Below are 21,699 nucleotides of genomic sequence, written 5' to 3' on the forward strand. Positions count from 1 at the left end.
CAGTATCCACTAGGACATAAGAGAAAATAGGAATTTAATACCTACCGGTAATTCCTTTCCTCGTAGTCCACAGTGGATACTGGGCGCCCGCCTCATTGCTTCGATTCCGGTACCGTTTTGTTGTTGAGATAGCTTTGCTGTCTTGGTTGGGTTGGTGTTGCTATCCTCTGTTTTGGTTAGCGCCCTCCTTTCAGTTATGGTTGTGTGTTGACTTAGTGCCTCACCACTGTTGTACCTGTTTTCTTCTCTCGTGGTATGTCAATCTCCTCTGGCACAGTTTCCTACACGGAGTCTGGTAGGAGGGGTATAGAGGGGAGGAGCCAGCGCGCGCGCACACACACACACACAAACACACTAAAGGTTTTAAAGTGCCAGGCTCCAGTGGACCCGATCTATACCCCATGGTACTAAAGTACAGATCCCCAGTATCCACTACGGACTACGAGAAAAGGAATTACAGGTACATATTAAATTCCTATTTCTCTGACGTCCTAAGTGGATGCTGGGGACTCCGTCAGGACCATGGGGATTAGCGGCTCCGCAGGAGACAGGGCACAAAAGTAAAAGCTTTAGGATCAGGTGGTGTGCACTGGCTCCTCCCCCTATGACCCTCCTCCAAGCCTCAGTTAGATTTTTGTGCCCGGCCGAGAAGGGTGCAATCTAGGTGGCTCTCCTAAAGAGCTGCTTAGAGTAAAAGTTTGTTAGGTTTTTTATTTTCAGTGAGTCCTGCTGGCAACAGGCTCACTGCTACGAGGGACTTAGGGGAGAGAAGTGAACTCACCTGCGTGCAGGATGGATTGGCTTCTTAGGCTACTGGACACCATTAGCTCCAGAGGGAGTCGGAACACAGGTCTCACCCTGGGGTTCGTCCCGGAGCCGCGCCGCCGACCCCCTTGCAGATGCCGAAAAGTGAAGAGGTCCAGAAACCGGCGGCAGAAGACTTTTCAGTCTTCATAAGGTAGCGCACAGCACTGCAGCTGTGCGCCATTGTTGTCAGCACACTTCATAGCAGCGGTCACTGAGGGTGCAGGGCGCTGGGGGGGGCGCCCTGGGCAGCAATGATAGTACCTTATTCTGGCTAAAAATACATCACATATAGCCCCTGGGGGCTATATGGATGTATTTAACCCCTGCCAGGTCTCAGAAAACGGGAGAAGAAGCCCGCCGAAAAGGGGGCGGGGCCTATTCTCCTCAGCACACAGCGCCATTTTCCCTCACAGAAATGCTGGTGGGAAGGCTCCCAGGCTCTCCCCTGCACTGCACTACAGAAACAGGGTTAAAACAGAGAGGGGGGGCACTTATTTGGCGATATGTATATATATATATTAAAATGCTATAAGGGAAAAACACTTATATAAAGGTTGTCCCTGTATAATTATAGCGTTTTTGGTGTGTGCTGGCAAACTCTCCCTCTGTCTCCCAGTGGCGTAAGTTCGCCCCAGTCGCCCGGAGGCATGATAAAATGCTGGTGCCCCCCCCTATACATATAGGAATATATATATATATATATATATATATATATATATATATATATATATATATATATATATATATAAATAAAATGAAGAAGTGGCACTCACGGGACTTGATTGATAAAAATAAGACTCAGGACACGGCGGTCTCAGATGAAAGATCTTTCAGCTGAGACCGCCGTGTCCTGAGTCTTATTTTTATCAATCAAGTCCCGTGAGTGCCACTTCATTGATTTAGCTACAAGGTCCCACAAACCTGTTAGGAGGCACCTGGGCATTAACTGGAGGAGGAGAGAGTGCCGGCACTTTTATATATATATATATATATATATATATATATATATATATATATATACATATATACACACACACACACACACACACACACACACACACACACACCATATGTAGATATCTGGTACTTGGGGTGAACAGTAGCAGCGTACTCACAATAGTACTTTCACAATAGTAGTATAGATACGGGATGCGGTCAAGATGCCGCCGGCCGGAATCCCGGCGGTCGAAATACCGACGCCGGAATCCCAACCGCCACAATCCCGACATATTCTCCCTTCGTGGATGTCCACGACACCCATAGAGGGAGAATATAATAGTGTGCCGAGCGTAGCGAGCCCGCAAGGGGCTGCGTTCCGCTCGCCACCCCTGTCGGGATTGTGTGGTCGGGATTCCGGCGTCGGTATTTCGACCGCCGGGATTCCGGCCGGCGGCATTTAGTACTGATCCCATAGATACACATACCTCTTTCACTTACACAAACCTCTTTCAATTAAACAGACACACACATGCCTCTTTCAATTACACACACACACACATGCATCTTTCACTTACACACACACGCCTTTCACTTACACACACGCATCTTTCACTTACACACACATGCATGTCTTTTACTTACACACACTTACATGCCTCTCACGTAAACCCACACTCACATGCCTCTTTCACTTACACACATATGCATCTTTCAATTACACACACACAATTACACACACACGCCTTTTTCAATTACACACACACACACACACACACACACAATTACACACACACATGCCTCTTTCACTTAAACAGACACACCCATGCCTCTTTCAATTACACACACACAATTACACACACACACACACACATACCACGCCTCATTCAATTACACACACACACTCACATGCCTTTCACTTACACACTCACATGCCTTTCACTTACATACACACACGCCTATTTCAATTACACACAAACACAGTTACACACCCACAATTACACACACATGCCTCTTTCAATTAAACAGACACACACATGCCTCTTTCAACTACACACACAATTACACACACACACACCACGCCTCATTTAATTACACACACAATTACACACACACACACACACACACACACACACACACACACTTACACACACACACCTCATTTAATTACACACACAATTACACACACACACTTACACACACCACGCCTCATTTAATTACACACACACACACACACACACACACACACACACACGTCTTTTTCACTTAAACACACAACTTTCGTTAAAACACACAGACACACACACACCTCCCTTAAAATTATCAACACACATAAACAGTCAGTGTTGCCAATATTTATTAAAGATACCCCCAGTAATCAACCCCATACACACACATACACCACACACACCACACATACACAGTGCAGCAGCATGAGGCAGGTGGTGCCAGTGCCTACCTTCGGCTAGCAGCAGGATGGAGGAAGAGAGAGCTATAGACGGCCAGCTCTTCTGGAAGTGCCTGTGATCAGCTGTGCGCTGGAGCTCCCCCTAGCTGCAGCCAGCTGCCAGCTCGTCTCTGTGGATACGAGGAGGCAGCTGCTGCAGCCGTGTCACGACACGGACACCGATCCTCCATCCACATTTGGCAGAGCGGCGATTGATTGTCGGGCAGTGGGAGGCAATGGAGGACAGGTGCCCCCTTGAGGTCAGGAGCCCGGCGGCAGCCGACTCCACTGCCTCCCACAGTTCCGCCACTGCTGTCTCCCCAAAGGGCTAGTGGGGTCCTGTCCTCTATCAGAGCATTCCCTGTGTGTGTGCTGTGTGTCGGTACGTGTGTGTCGACATGTATTAGGACGATGTTGGTGAGGAGGCGGAGCAATTGCCTGAAATGGTGATGTCACTCTCTAGGGAGTCGACACCGGAATGGATGGCTTATTTAAGGAATTACGTGATAATGTCAACACGCTGCAAGGTCGGTTGACGACATGAGACGGCCGGCAAACAAATTAGTACCTGTCCAGGCGTCTCAAACACAGTCAGGGGCTGTAAAACGCTCATTTACCTCAGTCGGTCGACACAGACACGGACACTGACTCCAGTGTCGACGGTGAAGAAACAAACGTATTTTCCTTTAGGGCCACACGTTACATGTTAAGGGCAATGAAGGAGGTGTTACATATTTCTGATACTACAAGTACCACAAGAAGGGTATTATGTGGGGTGTGAAAAAACTACCTGTAGTTTTTCCTGAATCAGATAAATTAAATGAAGTGTGTGATGATGCGTGGGTTTCCCCCGATAGAAAATTATTGGCGGTATACCCTTTCCCGCCAGAAGTTAGGGCGCGTTGGGAAACACCCTTTAGGGTGGATAAGGCGCTCACACGCTTATCAAAACAAGTGGCGGTGCCGTCTCCAGATAGGGCCGCCCTCAAGGAGCCAGCTGAGAGGCTGGAAAATATCCTTAAAAGGTATATACACACATACTGGTGTTATACTGCGACCAGCGATCGCCTCAGCCTGGATGTGCAGCGCTGGGGTGGCTTGGTCGGATTCCCTGACTGAAAATATTGATACCCTTGACAGGGACAGTATTTTATTGACTATAGAGCATTTAAAGGATGCATTTCTATATATGCGAGATGCACAGAGGGATATTTGCACTCTGGCATCAAGAGTAAGTGCGATGTCCATATCTGCCAGAAGATGTTTATGGACACGACAGTGGTCAGGTGATGCAGATTCCAAACGGCACATGGAAGTATTGCCGTATAAAGGGGAGGAGTTATTTGGGGTCGGTCCATCGGACCTGGTGGCCTCGGCAACAGCTGGAAAATCCACCTTTTTTACCCCAAGTCACATCTCCGCAGAAAAAGACACCGTCTTTTCAGCCTCAGTCCTTTCATCCCCATAAGGGCAAGCGGGCAAAAGGCCAGTCATATCTGCCCAGGGATAGAGGAAAGGGAAGAAGACTGCAGCAGGCAGCCCATTCCCAGGAACAGAAGCCCTCCACCGCTTCTGCCAAGTCCTCAGCATGACGCTGGGGCCGTACAAGCGGACTCAAGTGCGGTGGGGGGTCGTCTCAAGAGTTTCAGCGCGTAGTGGGCTCACTCGCAAGTGGACCCCTGGATCCTACAAGTAGTATCCCAGGGGTACAGATTGGAAATTCGAGACGTCTCCCCCTCGCAGGCTCCTGATGTCTGCTTTACCAACGTCTTCCTCCGACAGGGAGGCAGTATTGGAAACAATTCACAGGCTGTATTCCCAGCAGGTGATAATCAAAGTACCCCTCCTACAACAAGGAAAGGGGTATTATTCCACACTATATTGTGGTACTGAAGCCAGACGGCTCGGTGAGACCTATTCTAAATGGGAAATCTTTGAACACTTACATACAAAGGTTCAAATCAAGATGGAGTCACTCAGAGCAGTGATAGCGAACCAGGAAGAAGGGGACTATATGGTGTCCCTGGACATCAAGGATGCTTACCTCCATGTCCAAAATTGCCCTTCTCACCAAGGGTACCTCAGGTTCGTGGTACGGAACTGTCACTATCAGTTTCAGACGCTGCCGTTTGGATTGTCCACGGCACCCCGGGTCTTTACCAAAGTAATGGCCGAAATGATGATTCTTCTTCAAAGAAAAGGCGTCTTAATTATCCCTTACTTGGACGATCTCCTGATAAGGGCAAGGTCCAGAGAACAGTTGGAAGTCGGAGTAGCACTATCTCAAGTAGTTCTACGACAGCACGGGTGGATTCTAAATATCCAAAATCGCAGCCGTTTCCGACGACACGTCTGCTGTTCCTAGGGATGGTTCTGGACACAGTCCAGAAAAAGGTGTTTCTCCCGGAGGAGAAAGCCAGGGAGTTATCCGAGCTAGTCAGGAACCTCCTAAAACCAGGAAAAGTGTCAGTGCATCATTGCACAAGAGTCCTGGGAAAAATGGTGGCTTATTACGAAGCGATTCCATTCGGCAGATTCCACGCAAGAACTTTTCAGTGGGATCTGCTGGACAAATGGTCCGGATCGCATTTTCAGATGCATCAGCGGATAACCCTATCTCCAAGGACAAGGGTGTCTCTCCTGTGGTGGTTACAGAGTGCTCATCTTCTAGAGGGCCGCAGATTCGGCATTCAGGATTGGATGCTGGTGACCACGGAGGCCAGCCTGAGAGGCTGGGGAGCAGTCACACAGGGAAAGAATTTCCAGGGAGTGTGATCAAGTCTGGAGATTTTTCTCCACATAAATATACTGGAGCTAAGGGCAATTTACAATGCTCTAAGCTTAGCAAGACCTCTGCTTCAAGGTCAGCCGGTATTGATCCAGTGGGACAACATCACGGCAGTCGCCCACGTAAACAGACAGGGCGGCACAAGAAGCAGAAGGGCAATGGCAGAAACTGCAAGGATTTTTCGCTGGGCGGAAAATCATGTGATAGCACTGTCAGCAGTGTTCATTCCGGGAGTGGACAACTGGGAAGCAGACTTCCTCAGCAGGCACAACCTCCACCCGGGAGAGTGGGGACTTCATCGGGAAGTCTTCCACATGATTGTGAACCGTTGGAAAAGACCAAAGGTGGACATGATGGCGTCCCGCCTGAACAAAAAACTGGACAAGTATTGCGCCAGGTCAAAAGACCCTCAGGCAATAGCTGTGGACGTTCTGGTAACACCGTGGGTGTACCAGTCGGTGTATGTCTTCCCTCCTCTGCTTCTCATACCCAAGGTATTGAGAATTATAAGACATAGAGGAGTAAGAACTATACTCGTGGCTCCGGATTGGCCAAGAAGGACTTGGTACCCGGAACTTCAAGAGATGCTCACAGAGGACTCATGGCCTCTGCCGCTAAGAAGGGACTTGCTTCAGCAAGTACCATGTCTGTTCCAAGACTTACCGCAGCTGCGTTTGACGGCATGGCGGTTGAACGCCGGATCCTAAAGGAAAAAGGCATTCCGGAAGAGGTCATTCCTACCCTGGTCAAAGCCAGGAAGGAGGTGACCGCACAGCATTATCACCACATGTGGCGAAAATATGTTGCGTGGTGTGAGGCCAGGAAGGCCCCATGAAGAAATTTCAACTCGGTCGTTTCCTGCATTTCCTGCAAACAGGAGTGTCTATGGGCCTCAAATTGGGGTCCATTAAGGTTCAAATTTCGGCCCTGTCGATTTTCTTCCAGAAAGAATTGGCTTCAGTTCCTGAAGTCCAGAAGTTTGTCAAGGGAGTACTGCATATACAACCCCCTTTTGTGCCTCCAGTGGCACTGTGGGATCTCAACGTAGTTCTGGGATTCCTAAAATCACATTGGTTTAAACCGCTCAAATCTGTGGATTTGAAATATCTCACAGGGAAAGTGACCATGCTGTTGGCCCTGGCCTTGGCCAGGCGAGTGTCAGAATTGGCGGCGTTTGTCTCAAAAAAGCCCATATCTGATTGTCCATTCGGACAGGGCAGAGCTGCGGACTCATCCCCAGTTTCTCCCTAAGGTGGTGTCAGTGTTTCGCCTGAACCAGCTTATTGTGGTGCCTGCGGCTACTGGGGACTTGGAGGACTCCAAGTTGCTAGATGTTGTCAGGGCCCTGAAAAGATAGTTTCCAGGACGGCTGGAGTCAGGAAAACTGACTTGCTGTTATCCTGTATGCACCCAACAAACTGGGTGCTCTTGCTTCTAAGCAGACGATTGCTAGTTGGATGTGTAGTACAATTCAGCTTGCACATTCTGTGGCAGGCCTGCCACAGCCAAAATATGTAAATGCCCATTCCACAAGGAAGGTGGGCTCATCTTGGGCGGCTGCCCGAGGGGTCTCGGCTTTACAACTTTGCCGAGCTGATACTTGGTCAGGGGCACACCCTGACTGAGGAGGACCTGGAGTTCTCTCATTCGGTGCTACAGAGTCATCCGCACTCTCCCGCCCGTTTGGGAGCTTTGGTATAATCCCCATGGTCCTGACGGAGTCCCCAGCATCCACTTAGGACGTCAGAGAAAATAAGAATTTACTTACCGATAATTCTATTTCTCGTAGTCCGTAGTGGATGCTGGGCGCCCATCCCAAGTGCGGATTGTCTGCAATACTTGTACATAGTTATTGTTACAAAAATCGGGTTATTACTGTTGTGAGCCATCTTTTCAGAGGCTCCGCTGTTATCATGCTGTTAACTGGGTTCAGATCACAGGTTGTACAGTGTGATTGGTGTGGCTGGTATGAGTCTTACCCGGGATTCAAAATCCTTCCTTATTGTGTACGCTCGTCCGGGCACAGTATCCTAACTGAGGCTTGGAGGAGGGTCATAGGGGGCGGAGCCAGTGCACACCACCTGATCCTAAAGCTTTTACTTTTGTGCCCTGTCTCCTGCGGAGCCGCTAATCCCCATGGTCCTGACGGAGTCCCCAGCATCCACTACGGACTACGAGAAATAGAATTATCGGTAAGTAAATTCTTATTTTTATTGATTACCAGTTATTTATATAGCGCACACATATTCTGCAGCTCTTTACAGAGATAATATTTGGCCATTCACATCAGTCCCTTCCCCAGTGGAGCTTACAATCTATATTCCCTAGCACATTTACATGCAAACACATTCATACTAGGATTAATTTTGTCAGAAGCCAATTAACCTTCCAGTACACTTTTGGATTGTGGGAGGAAACCGGAGTACCCGGAGGAAACCCACGCAAGTATGGGGAGAATATACAAACTCAACACAGTTAGGGCCATAGTGGGAATCGAACCCATGACCTTAATGCTGTGAGGTTTTGTGAACCAACATGTACAGTATATATTGTGACAAACAGGATAGTTTGTCCCAGTCTCTTATGAAAGAGAATGCTTTCCATGGGAGTTTGCAGACTCATGTTAAAAACAGGGTTAATTACTCTCATATCCCTGAACACAGATACACAGGTGGAGCACATGGGTGTGACTGATCAGCTAGTTAGTGCTTGGTGAGGAGCCATAAGTAGCTATTTTTGTGTTTGCCACAATATGTCATCGGCCTCATCAAGGATGGGGACGAATCGGCTTATAGACAGGAAGTAGACCGACTGGCCCAGTGGTGCATCCACAACAACCTTGACCTCAACCCCCTCAAAACTGTCGAGATGATAGTGGACTTCAGGAAGTAGTCATCTAGTGCACCTCCGCTAACGATTGCTGACAGTGTGGTATCGCTAGTGGACTCCTTCAAGTTTCTAGGGACCACAATCTCCAGGGACCTTAAATGGGGGTCCAACACTGACGCCACTGTTGGGAAAGCGCAGCAGAGGTTGTTCTTCCTCAGGCAACTAAGGAAGTTCAACATCCCACAGAAGCTCCTGCTCCTCTTCTACTCCGCGATTGTGGAGTCGGTACTGTGCTCCTCGATACTCGTATGGTACAGCTCCGCCAGCGCGAGGGACATATGCAGGCTCCAAAAGGTGGTCAGAACCGCAGAGAAGATCATCGGGGGCCGACCTTCCCTCAGTCCAGGACCTGTACTTGTCCAGAGCTAAAAAGCGGGCAATGAAGATAGTAAAAGACCAGCTACACCCCGGCCACAGCATGTTTAACTTGCTTCCTTCAGGCAGGCGTTACAGGGCTGTCTCCACCAGAAGCCTCAAAAGTTTCTTTCCCCAAGCTGTCCGCCTGCTGAACTCCTGAACATTGACTGACTAGACGTACATGTAACTCACTTGTGTCCCTATGGTATACCTATCTGTATGACTTTACTTGCCCCCCCCCCTCCCCCCCCCCCAACACACACACACACACACCTGCTTACCTGTTACCTACTTGGCTGTTGTATAGCAAACCGAAGACAAATTCCTAGTATACGTAAGTATACCTGGCCAATAAAGCTGATTCTGATTCTGAATATGTTCAAACAAATTAACTGGAATACATTTGTATGACCAGTGTCAAATGTTCACCTTAGTTGCCTAAAAATGTAGATACAGATGGAGCCTCACTCATCTAGCCTTCTCTGGTGCGCCATGGTGCGCCAAGGTTTATTAGCATAAGCCTTTCATCTATTGTTCTCAGCTGCAATGGAATACACAGAGAACAATACAGCAGGGGATTAAGTCATTACAGCAGAGGATTAAGTCCGACAGCACTGCCTCAGGTAATCCTATTAAAGGGATAGATGAGCAGAGCTTCATCTGTATGTGTTATTTTTGCATGAACGGTGACCTTATTTAAAAAAAAAATTGTATTTTTAGCCATACATAGATGCTTCAAATGCTGATTATTTGAATTACAAAGATGAAATGAGAAAATTCAGAGCAAAGCTGAGTCCTGTTGAAATGGAACTAATAAAATGTCAAAGAAAACAAAAGCTGGTAAAGAGAATACACACCAAGCGGAGAAGGGTAAGATGTACCAACCTTTAGTTTGCACTTTCTAAGAGGGGGGGGGGGGGGGGGGGGGGGGTCTGTTACCTCTCAGTAAGCATGCCTAGTCTTTCTTAGTAGGGACATATTTTACAGAAATACAGCTTTGTAACTCCCATTCTCCTCCAACGCACAATAAACCCCTATAGAAACACCTTATGATGTGTGTGTATATTTGTAGTATGCTGGATGTGGTTTAAAAGTTCACATGTCAGTGGTTTTGGGAGGCACTAGAGCTCATTTTCACCTCTATTCTCTGTTGCTGGCTATGCACTCCCAGTCCATGAGTTTTGGAGAAGAAACAGAAATATGTAGTTTGCAGATGTGCTTGTGTAGGTCAGTGTGCATAGGCAGCTTGGGGATCACTATGTCCCAGTGGCCAATTTGGTGTCCACTCAATGGGAGTGATTCAATTGTTTCAGCGGCTCCCACTGACAGCAATTTAATTTTGCTGCTGTTTGGGTGCTCATGCTGCCGGTGCTGATATAGCTGCTAGTAGCCCCCCGAGCTGTGAGACGAAATGTGCGGAGTGTGTCCCAAACAGGACTTTTTGCGTTGCAGGCAGCACTTTAGTTGGGTTTAGCTGTTTTCTCTGACGTCCTAGTGGATGCTGGGGACTCTGTAAGGACCATGGGGAATAGACGGGCTCCGCAGGAGACTGGGCACTCTAAAGAAAGATTCAGGACTATCTGGTGTGCACTGGCTCCTCCCCCTATGACCCTCCTCCAAGCCTCAGTTAGATTTCTGTGCCCGGCCGAGCTGGATGCACACTAGGGGCTCTCCTGAGCTCCTAGAAAGAAAGTATAGTTTAGGTTTTTTATTTTACAGTGAGACCTGCTGGCAACAGGCTCACTGCAGCGAGGGACTAAGGGGAGAAGAAGCGAACCTACCTAACTGGTGGTAGCTTGGGCTTCTTAGACTACTGGACACCATTAGCTCCAGAGGGATCGAACACAGGACCCGACCTCGTCGTCCGTTCCCGGAGCCGCGCCGCCGTCCCCCTTACAGAGCCAGAAGCAAGAAGGTCCGGAAAATCGGCGGCTGAAGACTTCTGTCTTCCTCCAAGGTAGCGCACAGCACTGCAGCTGTGCGCCATTGCTCCTCGTGCACACCACACACTTCGGTCACTGATGGGTGCAGGGCGCTGGGGGGGGGGGGGGGCGCCCTGAGCAGCAATAATATACACCTTGGCTGGCAAACTAACACCCTGCCAGACGTTTTAAAATAGCGGGAGAAAGCCCGCCGAAAAAGGTGCGGAGCCTTCTCCCTCAGCACACTGGCGCCATTTTCCCTCACAGCTTCGCTGGAAGGATCGCTCCCTGGCTCTCCCCTGCAGTCCTGCACTACAGAAAGGGTAAAAAAGAGAGGGTGGGCACAATTTAGGCGCAGTATACAATATATATGCAGCTATAAGGGAAAACACTTTTATAAGGTGATATCCCTGTGATATATAGCGCTCTGGTGTGTGCTGGCATACTCTCCCTCTGTCTCCCCAAAGGGCTTTGTGGGGTCCTGTCCTCTGTCAGAGCATTCCCTGTGTGTGTGCTGTGTGTCGGTACTGCTGTGTCGACATGTATGATGAGGATAATGATGTGGAGGCGGAGCAAATGCCTGTGAATGTGATGTCACCCCCTGCGGGGTCGACACCTGTGTGGATGGACTTATGGAAGGAATTACGTGACAGTGTCAGCTCCTTACATAAAAGGTTTGACGACATAGGACAGCCGGCTTCTCAGCTTGTGCCTGTCCAAGCGTCTCAAATGTCATCAGGGGCTGTAAAACGCCCGCTACCTCAGATGACAGATACAGATGTCGACACGGATACCGACTCCAGTGTCGACGACGATGAGACTAGTGTACCCTCCAATAGGTCCACCCGTTACATGATTGAGGCAATGAAAAATGTATTACACATTTCTGATAATACCCCAGGTACCACAAAAAAGGGTATTATGTTTGGTGAGAAAAAACTACCAGTAGTTTTTCCTGCATCTGAGGAATTAAATGAGGTGTGTGAGGAAGCGTGGTCTTCCCCAGATAAGAAATTAATAGTTTCTAAACGGTTATTGGCAGCGTACCCTTTCCCGCCAGAGGATAGGTCACGTTGGGAAACACCCCCTAGGGTAGATAAAGCGCTGACACGCTTATCAAAAAAGGTGGCACTACCGTCTCCGGATACGGCCGCCCTAAAGGAACCTGCTGATAGAAAGCGGGAACATACCCTTAAAGCTATATACACACACACCGGCATTATATTGAGACCCGCTATTGCATCGGCTTGGATGTGCAGTGCTGCAGCTGCGTGGTCAGATTCCCTGTCGGATAACATTGATACCATGGATAGGGACAATATTTTGCTGATGATAGAGCATATAAAAGACGCCGTCTTATACATGCGTGATGCACAGAGGGATATTTGCCGGCTGTCATCAAAAATAAGCGCTATGTCCATTGCCGCCAGAAGGGGGTTATGGACTCGGCAATGGTCAGGCGATGCCGACTCGAAGCGGCACATGGAAGTTTTACCCTATAAAGGGATGGAACTTTTTGGGGATGCTCTGTCAGACCTCGTTTCCACAGCTACTGCTGGGAAATCGACCTTTTTGCCACAGGCTACCCCACAGCAAAAGAAAGCACCGTATTATCAGGTACAGTCCTTTCGGCCCCAGAAAAATAAGAGGGCTAGAGGCTCATCCTTTCTGCCGAGGGGCAGAGGTAGGGGGAAAAAGCTGCAGCACACAGCTAGTTCCCAAGAGCAGAAGTCCTCCCCTGCGTCCGGTAAGTCCACAGCATGACGCTGGGGCTGCTCAGGCGGACCCGGGTACGGTGGGGGCCCGTCTCAGGAATTTCAGCACACAGTGGGCTCTCTCACAGGTGGATCCCTGGGTCCTTCAAGTAGTGTCTCAGGGGTACAGGCTGGAATTCGAGACGTCTCCCCCCTGCCGTTTCCTAAAATCTGCCTTACCGGCAACTCCCTCTGCCAGGGAGGCAGTGTTGGTGGCTATTCAAAAACTATATTCACAGCAAGTGATTGTCAAGGTACCCCAATTTAAAAGCCTTGAACACTTATATCAAAAGGTTCAAGATGGAATCGCTCAGGGCGGTTATTGCGAGCCTGGACGAGGGGGATTACATGGTCTCCCTGGACATCAAGGATGCGTACCTGCATGTCCCTATTTACCCTCCGCACCAGGAGTACCTCAGATTTGTGGTACAGGACTGTCACTATCGGTTCCAGACGCTGCCGTTTGGGTTATCCACGGCACCGAGGGTCTTTACCAAGGTAATGGCCGAAATGATGATACTCCTTCGCAAGAAGGGAGTTTTAATTATCCCATACTTGGACGATCTCCTGATAAAGGCGAGGTCCAGAGAACAGTTGGTAGTGGGGGTAGCACTTTCTCGGGAAGTGCTACAACAGCACGGCTGGATTCTCAATATTCCAAAGTCACAGCTGGTCCCGACGACACGTCTTCTGTTCCTGGGAATGATTCTGGACACAGACCAGAAAAGAGTGTTTCTTCCAGTGGAAAAAGCCGAGGAGTTGTCATCTCTAGTCAGAGACATCCTAAAACCAGGACAGGTGTCGGTACATCAATGCACACGAGTCCTGGGAAAAATGGTAGCTTCGTACGAAGCAATCCCTTTCGGGAGGTTCCACGCAAGGACGTTCCAGTGGGACCTGTTGGACAAATGGTCCGGGTCCCATCTCCAGATGCAACAGCGGATAACCCTGTCTGCAAGGACCAGGGTGTCGCTGCTGTGGTGGCTGCAGAGGGCTCATCTACTAGAGGGCCGCAGATTCGGAATACAGGACTGGGTCCTGGTGACCACGGATGCCAGCCTTCGGGGCTGGGGTGCAGTCACACAGGGAAGAAATTTCCAAGGACTGTGGTCAAATCGGGAGATTTCGCTTCACATAAATATTCTGGAGCTAAGGGCCATTTACAATGCCCTAAGCCAAGCAAGGCCCCTGCTTCAGAACCAGCCGGTACTGATCCAATCAGACAACATCACGGCGGTCGCCCATGTAAACAGACAGGGCGGCACAAGAAGCAGGATGGCGATGGCAGAAGCCACAAGGATTCTCCGATGGGCAGAGAATCATGTGTTGGCCCTGACAGCAGTGTTCATTCCGGGAGTGGACAACTGGGAAGCAGACTTCCTCAGCAGGCACGACCTCCACCCGGGAGAATGGGGACTTCATCCAGAAGTCTTCCAAATGCTGGTAGACCGTTGGGAAAGACCACAGGTGGACATGATGGCGTCCCGCCTCAACAAAAAGTTGAAAAGATATTGCGCCAGGTCAGGGGACCCTCAGGCGATCGCTGTGGACGCTCTAGTGACACCGTGGGTGTACCAGTCGGTTTATGTGTTTCCTCCTCTGCCTCTCATTCCCAAGGTACTGAGAATAATAAGAAAGCGAGGAGTGAAAACTATACTCGTGGTTCCGGATTGGCCAAGAAGAGCTTGGTACCCGGAACTTCAAGAGATGCTTGCAGAGGACCCTTGGCCTCTGCCGCTCAGACAAGACCTGCTGCAGCAGGGACCCTGTCTTTTCCAAGACTTACCGCGGCTACGTTTGACGGCATGGCGGTTGAACACCGGATCCTAAAGGAAAAGGGCATTCCGGAGGAAGTCATCCCTACCCTGATCAAAGCCAGGAAGGATGTCACCGCAAAACATTATCACCGCATTTGGCGAAAATATGTTGCGTGGTGTGAGGCCAAGAAGGCCCCGACGGAGGAATTTCAGCTGGGTCGATTCCTGCATTTCCTGCAAGCAGGGGTGACGTTGGGCCTCAAATTGGGGTCCATTAAGGTCCAGATTTCGGCCCTGTCGATTTTCTTCCAAAAAGAACTGGCTTCACTGCCTGAAGTTCAGACGTTTGTCAAAGGAGTTCTGCATATTCAGCCTCCTTTTGTGGCCCCAGTGGCACCTTGGGATCTCAATGTGGTTTTGGAATTCCTGAAATCACATTGGTTCGAGCCACTTAAGACTGTGTGGGGGGGGGGGGGGGTCTGTTACCTCTCAGTAAGCATGCCTAGTCTTTCTTAGTAGGGACATATTTTACAGAAATACAGCTTTGTAACTCCCATTCTCCTCCAACGCACAATAAACCCCTATAGAAACACCTTATGATGTGTGTGTATATTTGTAGTATGCTGGATGTGGTTTAAAAGTTCACATGTCAGTGGTTTTGGGAGGCACTAGAGCTCATTTTCACCTCTATTCTCTGTTGCTGGCTATGCACTCCCAGTCCATGAGTTTTGGAGAAGAAACAGAAATATGTAGTTTGCAGATGTGCTTGTGTAGGTCAGTGTGCATAGGCAGCTTGGGGATCACTATGTCCCAGTGGCCAATTTGGTGTCCACTCAATGGGAGTGATTCAATTGTTTCAGCGGCTCCCACTGACAGCAATTTAATTTTGCTGCTGTTTGGGTGCTCATGCTGCCGGTGCTGATATAGCTGCTAGTAGCCCCCCGAGCTGTGAGCCGAAATGTGCGGAGTGTGTCCCAAACAGGACTTTTTGCGTTGCAGGCAGCACTTTAGTTGGGTTTAGCTGTTTTCTCTGACGTCCTAGTGGATGCTGGGGACTCCGTAAGGACCATGGGGAATAGACGGGCTCCGCAGGAGACTGGGCACTCTAAAGAAAGATTCAGGACTATCTGGTGTGCACTGGCTCCTCCCCGTATGACCCTCCTCCAAGCCTCAGTTAGATTTCTGTGCCCGGCCGAGCTGGATGCACACTAGGGGCTCTCCTGAGCTCCTAGAAAGAAAGTATAGTTTAGGTTTTTTATTTTACAGTGAGACCTGCTGGCAACAGGCTCACTGCAGCGAGGGACTAAGGGGAGAAGAAGCGAACCTACCTAACTGGTGGTAGCTTGGGCTTCTTAGACTACTGGACACCATTAGCTCCAGAGGGATCGAACACAGGACCCGACCTCGTCGTCCGTTCCCGGAGCCGCGCCGCCGTCCCCCTTACAGAGCCAGAAGCAAGAAGGTCCGGAAAATCGGCGGCTGAAGACTTCTGTCTTCCTCCAAGGTAGCGCACAGCACTGCAGCTGTGCGCCATTGCTCCTCGTGCACACCACACACTTCGGTCACTGATGGGTGCAGGGCGCTGGGGGGGGGGGGGGCGCCCTGAGCAGCAATAATATACACCTTGGCTGGCAAACTAACACCCTGCCAGACGTTTTAAAATAGCGGGAGAAAGCCCGCCGAAAAAGGTGCGGAGCCTTCTCCCTCAGCACACTGGCGCCATTTTCCCTCACAGCTTCGCTGGAAGGATCGCTCCCTGGCTCTCCCCTGCAGTCCTGCACTACAGAAAGGGTAAAAAAGAGAGGGTGGGCACAATTTAGGCGCAGTATACAATATATATGCAGCTATAAGGGAAAACACTTTTATAAGGTGATATCCCTGTGATATATAGCGCTCTGGTGTGTGCTGGCATACTCTCCCTCTGTCTCCCCAAAGGGCTTTGTGGGGTCCTGTCCTCTGTCAGAGCATTCCCTGTGTGTGTGCTGTGTGTCGGTACTGCTGTGTCGACATGTATGATGAGGATAATGATGTGGAGGCGGAGCAAATGCCTGTGAATGTGATGTCACCCCCTGCGGGGTCGACACCTGTGTGGATGGACTTATGGAAGGAATTACGTGACAGTGTCAGCTCCTTACATAAAAGGTTTGACGACATAGGACAGCCGGCTTCTCAGCTTGTGCCTGTCCAAGCGTCTCAAATGTCATCAGGGGCTGTAAAACGCCCGCTACCTCAGATGACAGATACAGATGTCGACACGGATGCCGACTCCAGTGTCGACGACGATGAGACTAGTGTACCCTCCAATAGGTCCACCCGTTACATGATTGAGGCAATGAAAAATGTATTACACATTTCTGATAATACCCCAGGTACCACAAAAAAGGGTATTATGTTTGGTGAGAAAAAACTACCAGTAGTTTTTCCTGCATCTGAGGAATTAAATGAGGTGTGTGAGGAAGCGTGGTCTTCCCCAGATAAGAAATTAATAGTTTCTAAACGGTTATTGGCAGCGTACCCTTTCCCGCCAGAGGATAGGTCACGTTGGGAAACACCCCCTAGGGTAGATAAAGCGCTGACACGCTTATCAAAAAAGGTGGCACTACCGTCTCCGGATACGGCCGCCCTAAAGGAACCTGCTGATAGAAAGCGGGAACATACCCTTAAAGCTATATACACACACACCGGCATTATATTGAGACCCGCTATTGCATCGGCTTGGATGTGCAGTGCTGCAGCTGCGTGGTCAGATTCCCTGTCGGATAACATTGATACCATGGATAGGGACAATATTTTGCTGATGATAGAGCATATAAAAGACGCCGTCTTATACATGCGTGATGCACAGAGGGATATTTGCCGGCTGTCATCAAAAATAAGCGCTATGTCCATTGCCGCCAGAAGGGGGTTATGGACTCGGCAATGGTCAGGCGATGCCGACTCGAAGCGGCACATGGAAGTTTTACCCTATAAAGGGATGGAACTTTTTGGGGATGCTCTGTCAGACCTCGTTTCCACAGCTACTGCTGGGAAATCGACCTTTTTGCCACAGGCTACCCCACAGCAAAAGAAAGCACCGTATTATCAGGTACAGTCCTTTCGGCCCCAGAAAAATAAGAGGGCTAGAGGCTCATCCTTTCTGCCGAGGGGCAGAGGTAGGGGGAAAAAGCTGCAGCACACAGCTAGTTCCCAAGAGCAGAAGTCCTCCCCTGCGTCCGGTAAGTCCACAGCATGACGCTGGGGCTGCTCAGGCGGACCCGGGTACGGTGGGGGCCCGTCTCAGGAATTTCAGCACACAGTGGGCTCTCTCACAGGTGGATCCCTGGGTCCTTCAAGTAGTGTCTCAGGGGTACAGGCTGGAATTCGAGACGTCTCCCCCCCTGCCGTTTCCTAAAATCTGCCTTACCGGCAACTCCCTCTGCCAGGGAGGCAGTGTTGGTGGCTATTCAAAAACTATATTCACAGCAAGTGATTGTCAAGGTACCCCAATTTAAAAGCCTTGAACACTTATATCAAAAGGTTCAAGTTCAAGATGGAATCGCTCAGGGCGGTTATTGCGAGCCTGGACGAGGGGGATTACATGGTCTCCCTGGACATCAAGGATGCGTACCTGCATGTCCCTATTTACCCTCCGCACCAGGAGTACCTCAGATTTGTGGTACAGGACTGTCACTATCGGTTCCAGACGCTGCCGTTTGGGTTATCCACGGCACCGAGGGTCTTTACCAAGGTAATGGCCGAAATGATGATACTCCTTCGCAAGAAGGGAGTTTTAATTATCCCATACTTGGACGATCTCCTGATAAAGGCGAGGTCCAGAGAACAGTTGGTAGTGGGGGTAGCACTTTCTCGGGAAGTGCTACAACAGCACGGCTGGATTCTCAACATTCCAAAGTCACAGCTGGTCCCGACGACACGTCTTCTGTTCCTGGGAATGATTCTGGACACAGACCAGAAAAGAGTGTTTCTTCCAGTGGAAAAAGCCGAGGAGTTGTCATCTCTAGTCAGAGACATCCTAAAACCAGGACAGGTGTCGGTACATCAATGCACACGAGTCCTGGGAAAAATGGTAGCTTCGTACGAAGCAATCCCTTTCGGGAGGTTCCACGCAAGGACGTTCCAGTGGGACCTGTTGGACAAATGGTCCGGGTCCCATCTCCAGATGCAACAGCGGATAACCCTGTCTGCAAGGACCAGGGTGTCGCTGCTGTGGTGGCTGCAGAGGGCTCATCTACTAGAGGGCCGCAGATTCGGAATACAGGACTGGGTCCTGGTGACCACGGATGCCAGCCTTCGGGGCTGGGGTGCAGTCACACAGGGAAGAAATTTCCAAGGACTGTGGTCAAATCGGGAGATTTCGCTTCACATAAATATTCTGGAGCTAAGGGCCATTTACAATGCCCTAAGCCAAGCAAGGCCCCTGCTTCAGAACCAGCCGGTACTGATCCAATCAGACAACATCACGGCGGTCGCCCATGTAAACAGACAGGGCGGCACAAGAAGCAGGATGGCGATGGCAGAAGCCACAAGGATTCTCCGATGGGCAGAGAATCATGTGTTGGCCCTGACAGCAGTGTTCATTCCGGGAGTGGACAACTGGGAAGCAGACTTCCTCAGCAGGCACGACCTCCACCCGGGAGAATGGGGACTTCATCCAGAAGTCTTCCAAATGCTGGTAGACCGTTGGGAAAGACCACAGGTGGACATGATGGCGTCCCGCCTCAACAAAAAGTTGAAAAGATATTGCGCCAGGTCAGGGGACCCTCAGGCGATCGCTGTGGACGCTCTAGTGACACCGTGGGTGTACCAGTCGGTTTATGTGTTTCCTCCTCTGCCTCTCATTCCCAAGGTACTGAGAATAATAAGAAAGCGAGGAGTGAAAACTATACTCGTGGTTCCGGATTGGCCAAGAAGAGCTTGGTACCCGGAACTTCAAGAGATGCTTGCAGAGGACCCTTGGCCTCTGCCGCTCAGACAAGACCTGCTGCAGCAGGGACCCTGTCTTTTCCAAGACTTACCGCGGCTACGTTTGACGGCATGGCGGTTGAACACCGGATCCTAAAGGAAAAGGGCATTCCGGAGGAAGTCATCCCTACCCTGATCAAAGCCAGGAAGGATGTCACCGCAAAACATCATCACCGCATTTGGCGAAAATATGTTGCGTGGTGTGAGGCCAAGAAGGCCCCGACGGAGGAATTTCAGCTGGGTCGATTCCTGCATTTCCTGCAAGCAGGGGTGACGTTGGGCCTCAAATTGGGGTCCATTAAGGTCCAGATTTCGGCCCTGTCGATTTTCTTCCAAAAAGAACTGGCTTCACTGCCTGAAGTTCAGACGTTTGTCAAAGGAGTTCTGCATATTCAGCCTCCTTTTGTGGCCCCAGTGGCACCTTGGGATCTCAATGTGGTTTTGGAATTCCTGAAATCACATTGGTTCGAGCCACTTAAGACTGTGGATTTGAAATATCTCACGTGGAAAGTGGTCATGTTGTTGGCCCTGGCTTCGGCCAGGCGAGTATCAGAATTGGCGGCTTTGTCTTGTAAAAGTCCTTATCTGATTTTCCATATGGATAGGGCAGAGTTGAGGACTCGTCCTCAGTTTCTCCCGAAGGTGGTCTCAGCTTTTCACTTGAACCAACCTATTGTGGTGCCTGCGGCTACTAGGGACTTGGAGGATTCCAAGTTACTGGACGTAGTCAGGGCCCTGAAAATGTATGTTTCCAGGACGGCTGGAGTCAGGAAGACTGACTCGCTATTTATCCTGTATGCACCCAACAAGCTGGGGGCTCCTGCTTCTAAGCAGTCTATCGCGCGCTGGATTTGTAGCACTATTCAGCTGGCGCATTCTGCGGTGGGATTACCGCAGCCTAAATCAGTGAAAGCCCATTCCACAAGGAAGGTGGGCTCATCTTGGGCGGCTGCCCGAGGGGTCTCGGCTTTACAACTTTGCCGAGCTGCTACTTGGTCAGGGGCAAACACGTTTGCAAAATTCTACAAATTTGATACCCTGGCTGAGGAGGACCTGGAGTTCTCTCATTCGGTGCTGCAGAGTCATCCGCACTCTCCCGCCCGTTTGGGAGCTTTGGTATAATCCCCATGGTCCTTACGGAGTCCCCAGCATCCACTAGGACGTCAGAGAAAATAAGAATTTACTCACCGGTAATTCTATTTCTCGTAGTCCGTAGTGGATGCTGGGCGCCCATCCCAAGTGCGGATTGTCTGCAATACTTGTAAATAGTTATTGTTACTATAATCGGGTTGTTATTGCGAGCCATCTGTTCAGAGGCTCCATTGTTATCATACTGTTAACCGGGGTTCCTATCACGAGTTATATGGTGTGATTGGTGTGGCTGGTATGAGTCTTACCCGGGATTCAAAAATCCTTCCTTATTGTGTCAGCTCTTCCGGGCACAGTTCCTAACTGAGGCTTGGAGGAGGGTCATAGGGGGAGGAGCCAGTGCACACCAGATAGTCCTGAATCTTTCTTTAGAGTGCCCAGTCTCCTGCGGAGCCCGTCTATTCCCCATGGTCCTTACGGAGTCCCCAGCATCCACTACGGACTACGAGAAATAGAATTACCGGTGAGTAAATTCTTATTTTTGCGCTGCTAACCCCAGCACTTCCATACAATTGCATACCACCTTGTCTACAGTGAGGGGGAATTGCAGATATGGGCACCCATTAACAATTGAATCACCCCCAATATGTAATACGATCAGCCATATATAGCTCAAGCCTTCTGTTTGCTTTAGACGTTGTACTTCAGTGTAATAGCTGTGTGCTAAGTATTTGGCTGGGTTTATCGTAACACCTGTTTATTATTTCTTTGATCTATTTAGGAGTTGTCACTACTGGGAAAACCCAAAGGAAATCGTAATGCGTTTAACATTTTCATGTCGGAAAACTTTGTGGATAACAAAAGCGCTTCATTATCGGTATGTGGGTGTAATGTGACACACACCTATGGACAGATGTATTAAACCTGGAGAAGTGATAAGTGGAAGGTGATGACGCACCAGCCAGCCAACTCCTAACTGTCATTTTTCAAA

At 49.7% G+C, this 21,699-nt stretch overlaps 1 protein-coding gene across 2 annotated transcripts in view; it reads left to right on the forward strand.

Annotated features, from left to right (window-relative positions):
- TFAM (transcription factor A, mitochondrial) overlaps nt 1–21,699 on the forward strand; it is a 94,708-nt gene that overhangs the window by 64,302 nt on the left and 8,707 nt on the right. For both annotated transcript variants that reach the window (XM_063961746.1, XM_063961747.1), the window contains exons 4-5: nt 9,945–10,094; nt 21,490–21,585. In XM_063961746.1, coding sequence (XP_063817816.1) covers nt 9,945–10,094; nt 21,490–21,585 — 246 coding nt within the window. The remainder of the gene's footprint in view (nt 1–9,944; nt 10,095–21,489; nt 21,586–21,699) is intronic.

This window comes from Pseudophryne corroboree, chromosome 3 (assembly GCF_028390025.1).
Source record: "Pseudophryne corroboree isolate aPseCor3 chromosome 3, aPseCor3.hap2, whole genome shotgun sequence".
NCBI classification, from domain to species: Eukaryota; Metazoa; Chordata; class Amphibia; order Anura; family Myobatrachidae; genus Pseudophryne; species Pseudophryne corroboree.